The sequence below is a fragment of the Eurosta solidaginis genome, chromosome 3, assembly GCF_040869045.1.
Source record: "Eurosta solidaginis isolate ZX-2024a chromosome 3, ASM4086904v1, whole genome shotgun sequence".
Taxonomy (NCBI): Eukaryota; Metazoa; Arthropoda; class Insecta; order Diptera; family Tephritidae; genus Eurosta; species Eurosta solidaginis.
Window position 1 is genome coordinate 136,636,284 of NC_090321.1, and position 19,669 is coordinate 136,655,952.

General features: G+C 34.6%; 1 protein-coding gene across 23 annotated transcripts in view; it reads left to right on the plus strand.

Moving 5' to 3' along the window:
• Positions 1-19,669, plus strand: part of RyR (Ryanodine receptor) — a 1,962,175-nt gene that overhangs the window by 1,255,688 nt on the left and 686,818 nt on the right. For all 23 annotated transcript variants that reach the window (XM_067773071.1, XM_067773075.1, XM_067773079.1 and 20 more), the window contains one exon: positions 4,883-5,260. In XM_067773071.1, the coding sequence (XP_067629172.1) occupies positions 4,883-5,260 (378 nt within the window). The remainder of the gene's footprint in view (positions 1-4,882; positions 5,261-19,669) is intronic.

Genomic DNA, 19,669 nt, shown 5'->3' on the forward strand with positions numbered 1-19,669 from the left:
ATGTAACTCTACTGCGAAAGTCGGCCCGAACGAACTGGTATTCAATTTCAATCTGCTTAACGTAAGCGAGAATCGGTTAATTCAAGCTTTTCATGACGATTCATCATTACCGACAGAACAGGTATCCAAGAAGGAAGTGGCTAAAATGAATATTGAAGCCGAACGGCTCAAGTGGAAGCAACGATATAACCGTAAGCATCAATGACCATACCAATACCACGAAGGGCAACTGGTCGTCATTGACCATGTTCCAGGAGCAACAGGCCAAACTTACAAGTTGAAACCGAAGTATAAGGGTCCGTACTAAAGTTCTGGATTATGATCGATTTGTCATCGAGGATCTACCTGATGCACAACGCACGAGTCGGCGGTATGCTAACGTATTCTCTAGTGATCACATGAAGTCATGGTGCTCAACTTCACGAGATATGGACCAGGGCAACCATGCAAATGAATCCCAGTCTGACGACGACTCGTCCTAGAGGACGAATGTCAGGACCGGCTGAGCTGTAAGTGATCTGGTAACACTTAGAAGAGATTTTGGAGAATTTAACTTTTAATGGAGTCTTCTTGGTTATACTGTCATGGAATATACATAAACCATCTACAATTAATAAAGGCCATATTTCAATATAATTAAAATAAATTACAAAGCTTTTAAATTGTTCTCTTCATATTTTTAGGCTCATATAAATATTGGAAAATATCCCATGATTATGTGATGGTGTTAGTATTTTTTATGAAAAATGTGTGATGTGGTTGGAATTCTAGGTGAAAATGGCAAAAAGCGGTTAGCGTTGGTTGGCAGGGTATTTACCAAAATTCATACGCGCCTAAAAGTATGTGGATTATAATTATAAAAAAATCCTAAAATAAATAGACAGCTGTCATCAAAAAATTGCAATTTCGCAGAAATGGAAATATTTCTGCATTTTCTTTAAATAGCGCTTTTTGACTGCAAATATAGGTAAGTACTTTTGCAACATTTATTTTTGGTTTTTAGATAACTAACAATAATTTGTTTCTAGAGTATAGCTAGATTGGATGGGAATCTGAAAGTTGCGTCAAACACATGCGCTTCAGCATGATTGCATAAAGACGGGGTATCACCGGAATGAGCTGGCTGCTTGGGATTTCTCCTGGCGATTGAAGCCGTGTTATTTAATTAGTAACTTTGTACATCAACCGCAGAGAAACAAGCGAATTCGCGAGAATCTTTAAAAGTGGAAAGAATAGAACTTGGTAACATTGCGTCTGGTCACTGATGTTTGAAACCCTTGCCTTGTAAAGCGGTCAGAGAATACAAAAGTTTGGTTTTATATTGGATCTTGGGTCGCAGATGTAGAGGCGCCATTTGGCGAAACAGCACACTGCCAGGTAGAGCGTCTTTTCCGCTGTCTCGAGTTAGAACAGGTGTTACGGTTGACAAAGACAGACGGCGGGCCAACAGATGCGCACACAAGCATAAATTCAGCGCGTCCCCAATCACCATCCCCGCCAAAGAGGTTGAAGATGCCATCGTGCATGCTAAACCATCTAAAGCAGTAGGCCCAGATGGCATAGCCTTGCCGATGCTTAAAAACCTAGGCAAAGAGGGATTCAATAATCTAGCGCATGTCTTTAACTTGTCCCTGTCCACCTTCGTCATCCCCGAAAGATTCCGGCAACGAAAATGTGGACCCGGCGATGATCCAAAATACAGATCTCACATTAGCACCATTTAATTTATGTAATTTTGCTTCATTTCCGTAGTTTTATTGATTTTTATTTCTTTTCATTTTATTCTGTTTCTTTTTATTTCGTTTCTTCTTATTTCATTCCATTTCCTTTCTTTTTTTTTTAATTAATTTCATTTCATTCCATTTCACTTAAATTATTTCTTTAATTTAACTTGAAATCGTTCCGTTTCATTTCATTCCATTTAATTTTATTTTGTTTCACTTCATTTCTTTTTACTTGATTTAATTCCTTTTATTTTCATTTCCATATCATTTAATTTTTTTTAAATCTCATTTCATTTCATATAGTTTCATATCATTTCGTTTTATTTCTTTTCATTTCCATATGATATATATTGTTTTCATTTCATTTTATATCATTCCGTTTCATTTCATATAGTTTTTTTTTCTTTATTTTCCATATCATTTCACTCAATTTCGTTTGGTTCCGCTCTATTTAGTTTCATATTATTTCATTTCGTTTAAATTCGTTTCAATACATTTCGCTTGATATTATTTCGTTTCACTCAATTTCAATTGGTTTCTCTCAATTTCATTTCGTTTCTTCCATTTTTTTTTTAATTGTGTTTAGTTTAAATTTCGTTTTATTTTTATTTCATTGTATTTTATTTTTAATTTTATTTCATTTGGTTTTATTTCATTTCATATTACTTCATATCAATTTCATTTAATTTCATTCCACTTGATTTCGTTTTGTTTCGTTTCGTTTCATTGTATTTCATGCCGTTTAATACTTCATTCCATGCCATATTGCTTCATTTCATTTTATTTTTTTTCACTTTTTTTCGTTTCATTTTAATTTCATACAACTCCATTTCATTTTATTTTATAATATTTTATTTTGTAAAATTTTATTTATTTTTACTCTATTTTTATTTTATCTATTTTTGTTTTATTTTATTTTAATTTTTCTTATTTTGTTTTGTTTTATTTTATTTTAATCTATTTTTGCTTTATTTTATTTTACTTTATTTTATTTTGTTTCATTTTATTTTATTCTATTTCGTCTGATTTTATTCTATTTCATTTCAATTAATTTCTATACTTTTAATTTCATTGAATATTGTTTCGTTTCCTTTCATTACCACTTATATTACTTCTTTTAATCTAATTTTGTTTCATATCATCTTGTTACATTTTTTCTTCTTTTAGTTTTATTTAATTCATTCCATTTCATTTCGTTTAATTTAATTTAATTCCATGTCATTTCATTTTATCTTATTTAATTCCATTTCATTTTGTTTCACTTCATAATATTTTATTATATTTAGTTGCATTTCATATATGTAGTTTCATATCATGTAGTTTTATTTCTTCTCATTTCCATATGATTTACATGTTTTTTATTTCATTTTATATCATTTAGTTTCATTTCATACAGTTTCATTTTTGTTTCTTTTCCATATCATTTCATTTTTTATATATGAAATTAAGTATTTTTTTCTGTTTCACTTCACTTCTTTCCGTTTCATTTAATTTCTTTCATCTCACTTCATTCAATTTTATTTCATTGAATTAATTTTTCTTTTGATTCGCTCCACTCTATTTTTGGTATGCCGATTCACTTTATTTAATTTTATTCCATTTCATTTTTTTTTAGATTCACCCCAACTTATTTTTTTACTTTATTTATTTTATTTCATTTTATTTTATTTTTATTTATGTACTTTAATGAATTTTTCTTTTATTTTTTTTATTTTGTTTTGTTTTGTTTCATTTTACTTTATTTAATTCAATTAATTTGTTATTTTTTATCGTTTTCAATTTTATTTCATTTTATTCTATTGTTATTTTATTTTAATTTTTTTTATTAAAAATGTGAATTATATAAAATTGATATGAAATTTATAAATTGAAAAAGAATTAATAGAAAGTATGGAACATTTTGTTGGTATTTTTTGTACGTAAAAAAGTTAATAAAAAATTGGAGCATTTTTCATTCCGCATGTGGAATTTTTGGGTATTAGGAAAACGGTTTTTGGATATTTTAAAGGACGGTATGGCAACAATACACATTGACGTTCAAAGCTGACGTTGGCACCTAAAAGTATGCAGTCGTTGCCGACTGACAGCTCACACGTACACGAAATATCACATTTCATCATGGATAACATCCGCACACTGCCTATACAAAATTATCAACTTTTTTAGTCGCGCATTATCCAGTGTTTTACACAGTTTTGGTTGGCACGGTAATTTTTCTTTTATTTTTACATATATGTATGTCTTTCTTCCAACTTTGTGGACATTATTATTTATATCTAAATTAAAATAAATTAATTTGTTGTTGGAAACATGGTTCTGCACCGAATCATCCCCTGAACTGCTACCTCCCTCCTCGATCCTGGGTTTGGTTGCTAAATCTACCGATTTCTAGGACATCACGCAAAATTCGGAGATGCGGTTGGAACGAAAATTTATGAGAGTGGTTGTTGCTTAGGAAAATTCTATCATTTAAGAAATGTATAAGAACATTTTGCTATACTGAATATTTGAGTTATTTATTCGACAATTCAGCGATTCCAAATGCCTTAAATTTAATGAATATATTAATCAGTATCACACATTAGAAAGCCCTACACAAACCTCCAACATCATTACAACAGCAGTAGGTGGACCCGAAACACATTGAAGTGCCGGAAAGGGCAGAAAAGTCCAGCTTATAAAAAATTAATTAATAAATTTAAGGCGCGATAACCTTCTAGAGATTTTAGGCCGAGTTTCTCTTCCAATTTTTGTCGTGCTCCTTTTAATTTTTCCTAAAAATTGGCGGACGGGACCACTTGTTTTATGCGGCCTCCGAACGGTATATGCAAGGCAGATGAGTTTTCTCTGAGAGCTTTTCATGGCAGAAATACACTCGGTGTGCTTGCCAAACACTGCCGAGGAGCAGTTTAATTTTTAGAAATTTTGAGCGATTCTGGACGATAAAAATTAACACATACTTTTTTTGTACCAACATATACGGCGAAAATTTAGGCAACTTTTTAAAATAATGCTTATATTTGTATGGTATTTCCAATTTGTTTGCTATATTTCGCCATATTTTCATAACAACTTAAATACATATGTACATACACATGTATGTATGTAAGCACGTTTACGTAAATCTTTAACCATGTTTATTTTATTTACTCCTGTAGGCCGATATACCGTCTGCACCAGTACAACAGGGCCCAAAACAGTTGAGCTCTTCTACATTAGGTCAACCAACTATAGAGTCTTCTGGCGACGAACTATTTGATGCGGAATGCCTAAAGTTAATAAATGAATATTTTTACGGCGTAAGGATATTTCCTGGACAAGATCCCACTCATGTGTATATCGGCTGGGTTACAACCCAATACGATCTTCACAGTAAAGAATTCAATAAATCCAAAGTACGCTGTGGTTCGGTTATTATTGAAGATGTATATGGGGCGGTAGTAGATCGTATTGACCGTCAAAGCTGTTATGTCGTAAGAGCAGACGAGCTTTTTAATGAAGTAACTCAAGATTCCTCTGGAAAAGGTGCCTCACAGGTAATAATGATTATATTGGAAGTTTTTCCGAATTGTTTATTTGAATATTTATTATAAACTTTCCGTCGAGTGGTTTTTTGTTGAAGCGGAAAATCTGAAAATTATTACCCAATAAACAACTTAAAAAAATAAAATAAATAAATAAATAATAAAATAAAAAGAGATTAATTAAACATACTCTCCTGCTCTGGGAAGGTATCGAACCCAATCCGGGTACGTCTCCTGACCCTGGTCCGGAGAAATGGTTTTGCTGCGTCTGACGGAAAAGAGGCTTGTTAGGACGGTCATACTCTTGTCAGTGTGTCACGTGCAAGGGATGGTTGCATCGGACAGGTTGTTCTGGGCTGGATCGCAAAACCAGACGTACTCTAACTTTTACAAATCCTTTGTGGCTCCTTGCTGTTCACGCCCAAGGGCGCCCGTAGTCTGCGCCTTAGCGCCCCCCCCCCCCCCCCCCCCCCACTACCTTCCAGCAACTCTGCTGCTCAGCAAGCCACAGCGCATACGGCCGCTCCCACTCATAACTGCAATCTCCGTAGTAGAGTGGGTAGCAATTCCGAGCATCCGCCCGCCCCGTCTTCTTCTCCCCTCTTTCCGGCAGCAATCGTGTCGGTCAGGGAAACAGACTCTTATTCCCTACCGCCTTTTGCACCGTTTGCCAGCACAGAATATAGGCAGTATTTAGGTGGCAGACACACTATAGCAAACAACAATAATATATATTAAATAATTTATACCTCATTTATGGCAATTTATTACTGCAAAAAATTGTATAGCTGCGTCCGGTTCCGAGAAAAGTGAGTATCTGCTAGCTTAAGACTGATGCCAGCAGACACTTCGTGAAAATACGACGTACAGCTTCCCAACGACTTGAATAGTTTATTTTACATTTAGTGGCAATTTATTACCACAAAAAAAATTATAGCTGCGTCCGGTTCCGAGAAAAGTGAGTGTCTGCTAGCTTAAGACCCAAGCCAGCAGACACTTCGTGAAAATACGACGTACAGCTTCCGAACGACTTGAAAAGTTTATATTACATTTACGGACCGATTTTGAGCGTTGCCGGTAAAATAGTACCCAGAAAATTATGTAACCGAAAATCGTTACCAGTTCTTTTATTCGCGATTCATGCCAAAGTGGTAACGCTGTCATCACCGAAAAACACGCCAGTGTCTGGTGAAATTTAAAACTTGGTTTTCTTCGCTTTACCCATGGCGGAACGATACAAGTTGGCAGCATGGGACAGCTGAATATAAACTTTTTTTATTTGATTTGATACATCAATTTCCGGCGCAGTACGATTTTGACATTTGTCCATCGAATTTACAAAAACAAAGTACATGGAATTTTTATTTATATTTGTAGGTATGTCACCATGCTGCTTGTATGGTTCCGCCATGGCTTTACCGAAAATGTGTCACTCGTAGATACGAGTTTAACGAATAAATGGGACGATGTTTACTTATTTGCGTTTACAAAATTTTATTTTTCAGTATTGCCTTTTTCTAAACAACAGCTTTTGTGTGGTTATTTTGATGTTACCACCTACTTTTGTGGGTAAAAAATTATCCGGCTACTTACTCGGGTAGAATACCAAAAGGGTGTATAAGTTGCCACATGATTTCGTTACCGTGCTGAAGAATGTTGTTACCACACCAGAATCATGGCGTTATTGGCAATTTATTACCACAAAAAAGACACTTCGTGAAAACACGACGTACAGCTTCTGAACGACTTGAATAGTTTACATAACCTCCTTTATCTCAAAATCCTGATATGGTGGCCTAATTCTGATCGCGTATACGGCTTATATACATCAATCTACTTCGGAATGATACATATGTGAATTCGTTGTTACAAAATTATGTTGACCTGTGTTATACATTTCCTCAGAATTTCATATATTTTAAAAACTCAACTTCGCGGAAATAAAAGATTTTCCGTTAGGACAAAAAATAATTTTCCCATGTTAACGAAATTGGAAAATAGCTGCGCCCGGTTCGGAGAAAAGTGAGTATCCGCTGGCTTAAAGGCTGCGGCACAATGAAATTTATCATACATACGTGTTTTACACAAGCTTATGCATTCCAGTAACATCGCGCCAATTAATCAAGATGTTGCGTTTATTAATATGAGGGAAAGACTTGGAACTGAAGTTTATTTCGCCTTGCCCATTCACACTGCAAATTTTTCGAATCAGTGTTATAAACATTCTCACTATACAAGAAATTTACTTTCTAATATATTTTTTACGCTTAATGCATAAGGTTGAGTTAAACGCGTTTATATGAAAAACTGCCTATATGCGTGACGGGGCCTTAAGTCTCAAGCCAGCAACACTTCGCGAAAACACGTAGCAACATACACATGTACATATGTACGATGTACATGTGAGCGCGAGTTATTCTATTTGAATAGAATAGAGTAAAGAAATATATTATATGCTGCACAGTCACGTGCTTTCTTTATTAATAAGAATTCAATACTGATCTACATTTTGTATACTTAGGGCTATTTATAATAACAGGATGCGGCGGCAGATTTGCAGTGGAAAATTGTTTATCAGTCCTTATCCATTGCTTAGGTTATTTACTAATACTTATCTATTGTTAAGGTTGTTTATCAGTCCTTATCCATTGCTTAGGTTATTTACTAATACTCATCTCTTGTTAAGGTTGTTTATCAGTCCTTATGATTGCTAATGTTATTTACTAATACTTATCTATTGTTAAGGTTGTTTACTATTACTTATTTGTTGTTTGTTTGTGGAAAATTCCGTTTCGGTTGCTGCCTGATACGGTTTGTATCGATAATACATTCGCTGCATGTTATAACGTGTTATGTGGCGACGCAGAGTGGCGCCTTTTGAGTTTTTTCTTTGCAAAAATCATAACTTTTGAAAAAATGAAGATATTTAATTAAGATTTAAGATGCAAATGAAAGCTAATTATTTGAAGTTGTATTGTGTGAAAGCACAGATACAGGGTGCTTCAAAAAAATTCGCCAAAAAAAAAATGCAAAAACAAAATGTTTTTAGTAAATAATAAAAAAAATAAAATGAGATTTGTCTTATAATGACGTATTTAAATAAATAAGATAAACTAATGATTTTGATAAGATAGCGTGGCGCTGCCCACTTATGATAAAAAGTTGTGTCTAAGTAGTCACGTAATCAATAACTACCATAATCGATAGACGTATTGTTTGTTTTAAATGGAAATACCCTTGTAAAACTCAAAAGTCCGTTTTTGGTGCCACAATAACAAGGTGCTTCAAAATTCATCGTAAAATTTTACATGTTTTTTTTTTAATTTACAAGCCAAATATGTATTTTATTAATAACTAAAAGTTATTGAAAGTGGTTCAATGAAATTTTATTTGAGCTAGCGATTAAACAGCCAACGAATTTTGGAAAAGGGAGTGGCACTGCCCATTTATGCTAAAAAGTTTGATCGTAGTAACCGCTTTACCAATTTGTACCAAACTCGATAGACGTATTGATTTCTATAAAAATTTAATACTCGTTTGAAGGCGAAATGCCTAAGCTTTAAAATAAATTTGATAAACTTTAGAGATATGCAATAACGAAAAGTATATATTTATAAATTACTAAATTAATTCTTTTTTTTGAAATAAAATATTAACTTTTACATAGATATCTTATTTTTCAGTAAAGTAACAAAATTGATTAGTAAATCTCTTTTTCATTGTTGTGATAAGAAGTGAGAAACTTATTTTATCTTAACATAGTCATCGTCACTGGAACCATTTCTGAGCTATACGCATCTGTAAGATCTTTTTGTGTTCTTACATACTTCATAGATAATATGACTGGATTAGAAGATATAGCTAACATGTTGAAAAGGTCTTCGGTTTGTCTAACTCATGATACTTTGTAGGTGTTCATACATCTATATCTTTTGTATTCCTTGTTCTTAGACTCTTGAGCTTCTTTAGACAATTCTCCTAATGGTAAACACTGGTACTCTATTAAATCTTTTCCATGTGCTAAAATTTTATGTACCGTTGGTGTAAGTTTCTTCTCAGGTTACTTTTGATACAGCAACTCTGTAGTTTTAGATGCATACTCTCCAAATTTGGGTCTACTAACTGGTTCATGGCAGTTTAAAATATTTAAAATTACTGTCAAACTCTATCAACTCCTGTTATGCGAGCAGTCACTTCATCGTTTTCAAAAAACCTTCTTGAGGAGTTACCATCATTTATATTTCCGTATCCATACTTTGGACAGTTAACTATAAGGCCAATCTCTTTATACAATGCATCCTGAATTATTTTGTTTCTCCTTACATGTTGTATTGTCGTCGAAAACTTCTCCTTGTTGTGGTAGTATATAAGCCAGCTTCAAAACAAATTCCATACATCTTATCCTAGCATGCAAAGGAGATATTCCATACTCATAATTGAATCAGTTATTGAATCATCAAGATTTTCAAGACTCCTTCTCGTATTTAAATAATATCGGGCGGCACAATATAGTTGATGACGGACGTGGATTTTTCCAATATTCTGAAGCTTCATCTTTTAGTCGTAATGGAACAATAGAAGCTATAAACATATTACTATCTTTAATTGTTTCATCGTCTACATTTATTCTTTGTTTATATGCGCTTTGTCCTGATGATCCATCACAGCCCCACTTAGTCATCAATGCTAGCTCCTTTGGCAGTGATTTCAACTTTTCTTCAGTAAAACTTTGAAGGAGTCGTGTAGACGTATGCTCCATTAGGTTTTGTAGCTCAATTTCAGCTGATAATTCGGTTATTTTGGGACTTAGAGGAACTGCTTCTTTCTTGGCTTGAGTAATTGTTTTGTATCCATGTAAAATATCGGCATTACGTTGCAATAAAGACTTACGCAATATAATATATTTTTTCTTCTTTAAACCGATATCTATAAACAGCGCCAAAGCTTCTTAGGGAGTATAATTCCTAGGTAGCGCATTTGGTGGTGTGTGAAAGCTGGTTTTGATCCTCGTCAGTCGCACTGGACTTGCTACCGTAACTGCTTCTGTTATATGAGACTTCACGTTTTCTTCGTCTTTTTTATATTTAATAGCCAGTGCTTCTGAAAGATGAGTCGTGGCCATAGCTTTTGTGGTATCAGACAGCTTCCTTTTCCTTGTGTAGGTAGAACACTCTTCATGCTTACTTAGAAATTTTGAATTGTTACGATAGACGTCCTTCCATTTTCTTTCTGTCATAATGTATTGTAAACCAATTTTTTCTTCCAGGCCTTCCTTTTCTTTAATGCTTGTTTCACTCGCTAATTCTCTCATAATAGCCTCAACGAAGTCCCGTCTTGACTTTGTAGATTTAAACACCGCATATAGTTTCGAGTTTTCTAGATACATATTAGAATTGGCTTCGAGTGTATCTGACTAAATATTAATATGTAAACTATATTTGTGGCGTCGCAGCTAGAAGGTGGACTATTGAAATCAACGGGAAACGTTCAAATTTGTTTAGTTAATGATTTCCCATACGTTTATTTCTAAAGAAATACATAAATTAATACAACGTTGAATATTAGGCACATTTTCTGAAATACTCACCGCAGTTCACGTCCTCTTTCTTAACTTGTTGCGACACCAATGGCATTCAACTACTTTTAAAATAAGCAATTGAGCTCGTACGAAGGAGAAACGCAAAGTGTGGTGAGTTGACATGAATATTTTAGAACATTGAGAACAAAAATTGTAATGACAGTAAACGAAATAACAGAAGGAAACGAAATACTCTTGCCAGTGTTCGGTATTTAAATGAAGAAAACTTATCGAGTGTGGATTCATAACAATATTTAAAAATACTATTTACTTTATTTAAGTAAACAGAATACTTAGTTCCTTAATCTCCAAAAGACGAATGATAATGTGCATTGTATGACGGATAGCTTTATATACCTACTCAAATTATTAAAATGAATTTCAGGTATACAATTCGTAACTAAAAAAATGTATGTTGTTAACAAGTTCCATAACAAAAACGACCTTACGGCTTATATATACCTGCTCAGGCGCGTATTTATGCCCAAGGGTGTTTAACTGTATTTGATGTAAAAAGCGAAGTTGCTGCTGGACGCAGGGAGACTTTATGAATTTAGGTAACTGAATGTTTCACAAATAACCACTGTTAATTTGACGGAGCACATATTTTAACATATTTTTTTTCCATAAAAGTTTTAAAAAGGGCCAAAAAATCATTTCGAAAAACAGGTATATCCGCCAACTTTAAAAAAAAAAAAACAATTTTTTTTTGTTTCAATCCTAAATTAAATTATCTTTAATTGCTATACAAGAAAACGACAACCGGCTGCCTTATTTACTCACAAAACCAAAAAACGAAAAAGAAGAAAAATTAAAAATTTTTCCCAATGTTTAAAATTGGTCAACTTTGAGCGGCTCTACCTGGTAAACTATAATTTTCTGTAAAAAAAAAATAGTTGTATATTCTTGATCCCTGGAAAATTCTCTATTAGAAACATGCATTAGATTTAGCGAACGCCTTCATGATTTTTTTGATTTTTGCCATGTTTTAATGGCAGAGGCGCCATTGTGCGACGTCAGCGATGGCGTTGTAAACATTTCTTAACTCGCGCATACTTGCTACAAATGATTTAAGTAATGCGTAAATTTAGTTGCTTCAATATCAATGGTCAGCATTTAGTTGAATAATTATTGGCGCCACTTCACACGTATTATTATTCTCTTTCGTCTTTATTCGGTTTTGGTTGTCGCTGAAAAAGCAGAGTAGCAACATCGGGTGAAGCTATTGTTTATTTGCGCATATATTTGCGAATTTAACAAACATGCGTGCATACGTCCTACCTCATTGATTTTTCATAAACAATCATAGTAAATTTTGCCAAGTAGCGCAACTAACGGCTGATCGCTGAAAATTTGCATTTTCACACGCACAGTTCTCTACTCAGTTTAAAAAAAAAACTTTAGATTATTTAGCTCAAATTTTAAAGTGAGATAATCCTTACCAACTGATGTATATATAGAATATATAAGGCGTTTTTGTTGTTATTAAAAGAATCTTTTTATTTATATTAAAGTTGTTATCATTTATTTTTGAACTTTATTTTAACAATTTCATGCGTTTTTAAAGCATTTTCGTGGATATAAATACACCCATGGGCATATACGTTTTGGCATTACATTTTATAGACGTTCGTATTTGCCATTCTCATTGTTTCTAAATTCGTAAACAAGCGGATATTCTGTGTGATTGTTAAAATGTATTATTTTTGTGAAATTTTATATTTATTCTGTGCTATTGCGGTGGTCAAAAAGCTTTTATGCGAAAATACTTTGCCTCACAACGCGATAATGTATTTGGTAATGTCGAAGTACTTATTTGTATATGTATTTGATGCGGAAGCTGCATTTGAGAACACGGTTGCCACTTCAGGTTATTTGGACCAAAAAATGATCCCTTCCAACCCTATATGGTCCGCTGGTCCCTTTTTCTCAATTTTGGTTCTTTTTCGGCACGGTTTTGGTACTTTTATTTCTTTTTCACTGAAACAAAAATTCAAAACACTGCTTAAAAAAATTGCCGCAAATCTATTACCAATATATAATTCTCAATTTACTTCAGTGGAATTCTTACCACGAAAATTGCTCTATCAATAAAATGTAGCAGAACAATGACATTTCACTAGGGAGATAATTTAGGCGAGGCATTAAAAAGGAAGTATTGAATGTTCGCACAAACACATTGTCATTAATTTTTGATGAAACAACGCACTTATCATTTGGTCCCAAATGAAAGCATGATGTGGCAACCGTGTTTGAGAATGCACGTGATAAGGTTTCATTTTTCCGAACTTAATTTTTTTTTTAAATAATGGAATAGTAGTATGCAGCGACTGCCATTGTAGTAGACATGCACATGAATATTATGAAAAAAGTTTAAAGCTAAAAAAATTTTGTTTGAAATATAATCAAAGAGAAGATGAACACGAGGCGTAGCTTCATAGACGCGTATAAGGCACAGCATAAGCAATATTGAGGTGTAGAGAGATCTTAGCTGCATGCCATATTTTGCAGGCGTCTACGAAGCTACGCCTCGTGTGTATCTTGCCTAAGTTCAACTTTTTAGGAGATCTAACATTTTTAATTGATAAATAACACCTAAATCAAATGCGCTTAAGGTGACTTTTGCGTCGTTTTGGCACTTGCGTTGCGTCTACATCTGACTTTGAACACACGTGCTTTAATTGCTTCAATCCATAAGCAACGCAACGCCAACGTCAAAGCAACACACAAATAATGAAAAACTTACGTTCTTCTTGAAGTTAATTGCATTTTAGAAAAATAAAAGCTATTTTCTATCGCCGTTCAACTAAATAAAAAACATGATTTTTTATTCATGTCGATTTCGTGATCGATCAGCGGAGACGGCGGAACATATCCTCCTGGAATGCAACGCACTCCGATGAGGGCACAATAGACCGATGTTCGCAGTGCAATTCTCAAAAAAATTTTCATCTATTTGTGGCAGGGAAACTTTTAACGTGCTTTATCAAAGTGACACTTTATTTGACAAATCACTGAACGATTTCTTTCAAATAAATTGCTTTTTAGCGTTAACCGAAGATGGTGAAAACGGCCCTCGGAATTGTTACCTTCCTTATATAGCGAGAAAGTTAAGATATAATGCATAGGTATAAAATACTTGCATGCATAAAATCATTTTTATTATATAAAAGTAGTATGACATTGAGATTTTATTTCTGCTATTTTTAACACAGAGTTATTTTTTAACATAAATTAAGAAGTAAAAGACATGATTAATGACTACATTTATACGTGTTTCATTTATTTTCTTTGAGGAATAAATCTTAAAAATGAAAATCATGTTATTATTAAGTATATGTGAAGCCCCATAGATAAAATGAGTAAGAGAATGAACATTGGTTTGTATATGACATTTTTGAAATGAAAATCTGTTAAAAAAGGAGCAAAACCTAACTACATTTGTTCATTTTCCTACATAACTACACTCGTTTTTGTGATTCAGAATTTCGGGCAAATTTTGAAAAAACTGCGAACATCAATTCCTTCATTATACTTCATTCGAGTGTCTTTTTTCACGGCCTTTGAGTGCCTTCCACTCTATTCGCAACATAACCTCAATTTATGCTGCCAGACTATATAGTAAACAATGTCAACAACTAAACCACCACCAATAAGATGATTTTAGTTTTGCTCACACAGCCACAGTTTCAAATTTATTTATCCCTGATCAATATGTTGATTGTTTTTGTGTTTACACAAAAGGATATGTTTGCTACTATAACGGTTTATAAAATACATGTCGTTCTTCTTTCTTTCGAAAATCAGATAAAAGTTTTTATTTTCTGATAACGGGTACATATGTATGAACATAGATGTTTTAGGGTTCGCCGAGAAAAACAAGTTTTCAATTTCTATCCTCTCAAATGTTTCTATTTTATTATAAAAAACAAAAACGCTCACCAAAGATGGGTGCTATAACTCCACTCTACGGGGTACGATATTTTTATTGTATTTTCCCATTTCATTAACATGGGAAACATTATTTTTTGTCCTAACTTGAATTTACTCAACTTTTTACGAAAATCTTTTATGTAGCGGTTTGCCTAATTTTGAGGTCTTGTACAGGTTACAAAAAGGTTTTATCATTTTTTTTCTAATCATATCATTTGACAACACTCTTAAGATATTGAGAACTTAATTACGAATTTATGTTATTATTATATTATGTATTTTAGTTATGGCTATTTTAATTCTTGCTTAATCATTTCAATACAGTTTTTAAGTGTCAAATAACTGTTTACACAATTTCGTCAACGAATATAACTTCGGCCATGACTTTTGGAAAAAAATCGTAATTAAGATCTCAGTATATTAAAGAGTGTTTATAAATGATATGATTAGAGAAAAAAATCATAAAAATTGTTTGTAGCCTGTACAAGACCTTAAAACTAGGGGGAAATTCGTTTTTCGGGTACTCCTTAGGGTGGAGTAATAGGACCAAACTTTGGTGTGGGTTTTATTTTGACATCAAATAGAAACATTTGAGAGGATAGAAGTTCGACAAAATTTTTTTCGAAGCACCCCAATGTGCACTTTTTCATATGGACCCGCTAGCGCAGAAATCCTGCGCGCACGCCATTTGAAGCATATCGAAATACGAACTTTTCTCTGATTTTCGAAAAATAGGAGAGCGAGATGATTTTAGAAACCGTTATAGTGGCAAACGTATCATTTTGTGCTAACACATATGTACACAATCAACACATTCATGCAACTAAATTTACTCATTACTCAAATCATTTGTAGTAAGTATACTCGCTAGCATGAATGTATGTTCCAGCATTGCCACTTGCGCAATTTCCTTTGTTTCGAAAGTGTATCATTCCTGAAAAAATTTATCAATTCGTTTCAATAGATGGATACATAATTTTTGGCAGGCTTTTCGTCTGAATTTTATATAATGTGTGAAACAAAAGTCTGAAATTAATAATATTTAGAACAAAAAATCACCGCCCTATTTTGGCTAAACTGATCGCACAACTGAATTTTATACAATTTTACCAACACTCAGTTTTAAATAAATGTCGCTGTTATAAAGGTTTTTCTATTTAACATATCGAAACGCGTTTATTTAAGCGTTTTTACTATTTATCCGTTTTTTAACAAACACTACATTTTAAACAAATCTAATACGAACAAAATAATTATGTAGAAGAAATACGGTTTATCTATATATGTAATTTAGATATAAAGGAAAATATACATATCATTAAAAAATTTGATTTACTATTAAATTTGATTACTAGTTTCCATGGGTGAAAATGTATCCATTTTAGATTTTTTGTATCTTTGTATCCACTCCTTAAAAATGTATTCAAATGTATACAATTGTATCCAAACGGTAACCCTGGCATGGATATTGTAGACAGCATTGTGAATCAAACCAAGTGTGATATCTTATCTGTCAACTGCCTGACAGGATGTTCAATATGGCTCCTTTTTAGCGTTTTGACAGGGTGTAAAATATGGCGGCGCATAGGGCCGGCTATCTTCAGCGGGTGATAGAAAGAGATACAGAATGAGAGAGCGGTAGTCAATTACAAATCAGATGATCCAATCACTTTGGAATTTTGACGTCTATGCAGAAGATATTACACTTAATTTGATTCACAATGGATCTACCAACTTTTTGACCCATTTTCATTTTCTACCACTTCTACCACCAAAGCCCAAAAATCTACCAACATTTCAATATGTTCGCATTGAAACCAAATACTGCGATCATTAGGTAAACGTATTTAATTGCCGAGCACACCAAATAACATTAAGAGGTCACCCACTAACCAAACTAACCAATTTTGAAAAATTTGTGCACAAATTCAGACAAGAAATAAATTTGTTTATGAAATAAATGTAGTAAATGAGCACGCACATATTTTACTGCGCTATTTTCATCAGTTTTTTGTGAACGAAATGATTTAGAACGAAAATAAAAAAATTTTTAAGTAAACGATAATATACCGAAGTCGGTTATTTTGTGGCAGTATTTTTGGTACATTGGAAAATTATTGTGGTAATTAGACGTATATTTTCGTCAGTATTTCAAGCACGAAATACAGGAAAAAAGCAAGTATCATATAGGCATAAGCTATGTATATATAAATTTAAATGTATTTTTTTGTTTTGTTTACATGTTTTTTTAAAAGTGTCATTTCCGTGAAATGTGCTTTATTTCTTTTACAATAAATTTTTAATCGTTTTGCACAAATATAAATTGTAGCTATTGTTTTTTTGGAAAAAAATCTACCAATTTCTACCACTATTTTCATTTTTCGTCTACCAACATTCTCTTTTTAAAAGTCCGCGCCCTGATTGTATATATCTATTTTCATATTTTAACGAATTTAAAGAAATTACGCTTATTGCTAACCTTCTGCAAACGTTCGAATCGCTAAATTGTCGAATAAATAACTCAAATATTCAGCAATGCAAAATGGTCTTTATTATACTACTTTAAGGTACTTCAGAATAACACTTATACTTCACAACTAATTGCGTGTTTAAAACAAACTGATTACTGATTACTCAGCTTGCGCTGCTTTTACATTCCCCGTCGCTTCATTCGCATATTTCTACTAAAGCGGAGACGTTTCGCCTTCTGCTGTATCTCCTGATTGGTAATTGAGCTACATATATGCGTGTGCATGTGTGAGAACCAACTTCGGCTGATGACTTCATGTGTTTGGGAGTATCTCTTCGTTGCCTTGTAGGTATGTGTATAAGTGATGATTAATTTGATGTACACAAAAGTGGCAGCTAGCTTTCTTGTTTTCGTGCCTTTATTTACTTAGTATCAGCTTAGTGCCGCTAATATTCGTCACAATATGTACGCACTAGGGCAGATCTCCTGCGCGCATGCTATTAGAAAATATTGTTCAGGACAACGAAAAGTTTAGCCTGTAAAAATTGCAGCTTTTAATTTTAATTTTAAAAGGTGGATCATGCGAATCTAGTTTTCTCTTACAAATTACATGGGGAATTTTTATTCCAACTGTACCTACGTTTTAATGACTTTTACTTAAATGGTCCGGAAAAGTTCCATCAAAAAACCTTATTTGCCTGGAATATATGGCAAAAGTGCGTAGGTAGGTAGGTAGGTGAAACGGCAGCGACCCTGGTCGCCCAAGGTGCTATTTAAAGCCGTTTTGATGCCATGTAACTCGTCTAAAAACCTACGGAATGTCACGGTCAATATATTACAACCAGTCAGGGTTGTTGATAAAATTAAGAATATTCCGGATTGCTATCACAGATAACCCTCTGAGGTTTTCTAGAAACGGGGTTCCAAGGAACCTTAACCGGGCTCTAGCTAGAGCCTAAAGTGTTCGACTGTCTCCCTGGCATTTGGATCTTTGCAGCTTCTGCAGTAGTCGTTATACGGAATGCCCATCTTTTCCGCATGCGTACCTACTGCCCAATGACCGGTGCAGACTGCTATCAGTTTGCGTGTGTTAGTCCTGGATTTGTTCAGAAGACTTCTCGTCCTCTTTCCATCATAGTTTGGCCAAATGGATTTTGATATTGCACAGGTGGTGATGTTATTCCACTTTCTTTGTGCTTTGTTCAAGTAGAAGCTTTTGATATTCCCCTTGGCTACTGCTAAGGGTATGCCTATTCCGACACTGGTTATTTCCTCGTTCATCTCCGATGAGGCCCTGCGTGCTAGCTTGTCGGCCTTCTCGTTACCCTCTATCCCCCTTTGAGTTAATGTGTGGCGAGGTAAGCGCTTTTATCGCTGCATGGCTATCCGACAGGATGCTAACTTTACCAGCTACATGCAAGTCCTCCAATGATTTGCAGGCTTGCCAAATCGCGAGGATTTCTGCTTGAAACACGTGCATTGCGATGGGAGTCTGAATGATGTAGACAAATCTAAGGACTCAGAGAAGACTCCGGTCCCCACTCCCTATTCCATCTTGGAGCCGTCAGTGTCGATTTGGATGTCGGCTACCCTTATGCCCGGCTTTCTCTTCCACTCGTTCCTGCTTGGAATGTCGGTATTACAACCGTACTCTAACCATCCGGAAGTTTCTTTCGGATACTACTATGCCCTCGCTGAGTATCCTTCCAACACCCAGACTCTTTGAGTCTCAGTGCAGTTTGTGACGATGTACAAAGTACATGCAAGTCGATCGGACACAGGTGCAAAATGGGGTCTACAGCAGCTGTGGGGCAAGTGCGTCCGGCCCCTATGGCACCAACGCACACAGTGCGCTGGACTTTTTGACGCTGGACGATGACAGAGTTAGTCGCTGGCCGTTTAAGAATGGTAGTCCGAAGGCAGGTGGCTTGTACTTCCCCGTGAAGAGAAGCAGGTCCGTCTTGTCGGGATTTAACCTAAGGCCACATCCCTGTGCCCACCTGCTGAGTTTAGCCAAGGCCCTTTCCTTGATTTCTCTCATTACGGAGAGCAAAGGACCAGAGACCAAGATCGCCCCGTCGTCGGCACACGCCACGATCTTAACCCCCCATGCGTAAAATTTTCTTAGGATTTCATTTATGGTGATCAACCAAAAGCAGAGGTGAAAGCACCCCCCCCCCCCCCCCCCCTGTGGTGTGCCTCTGCATACCTGCTTGCCAACACTAGCCTAGCTCTGCTGTTATTTCGCGGTTGCGAAGCAGGGTTGAAATCCAAAGCCGTAGTGACTCTTCAACCCCTGCCCTACCGAGGGCAGCCTCAATCGCTTCGGCTCTTACATTGTTAAACACGCCTTCCACATCAACAAACGCAGCCAGAGTGAACTGCTTGTGATGAAGGGAGTTTTACACCATTCGAACTCCCTCATGTAGCGCGGTTTATG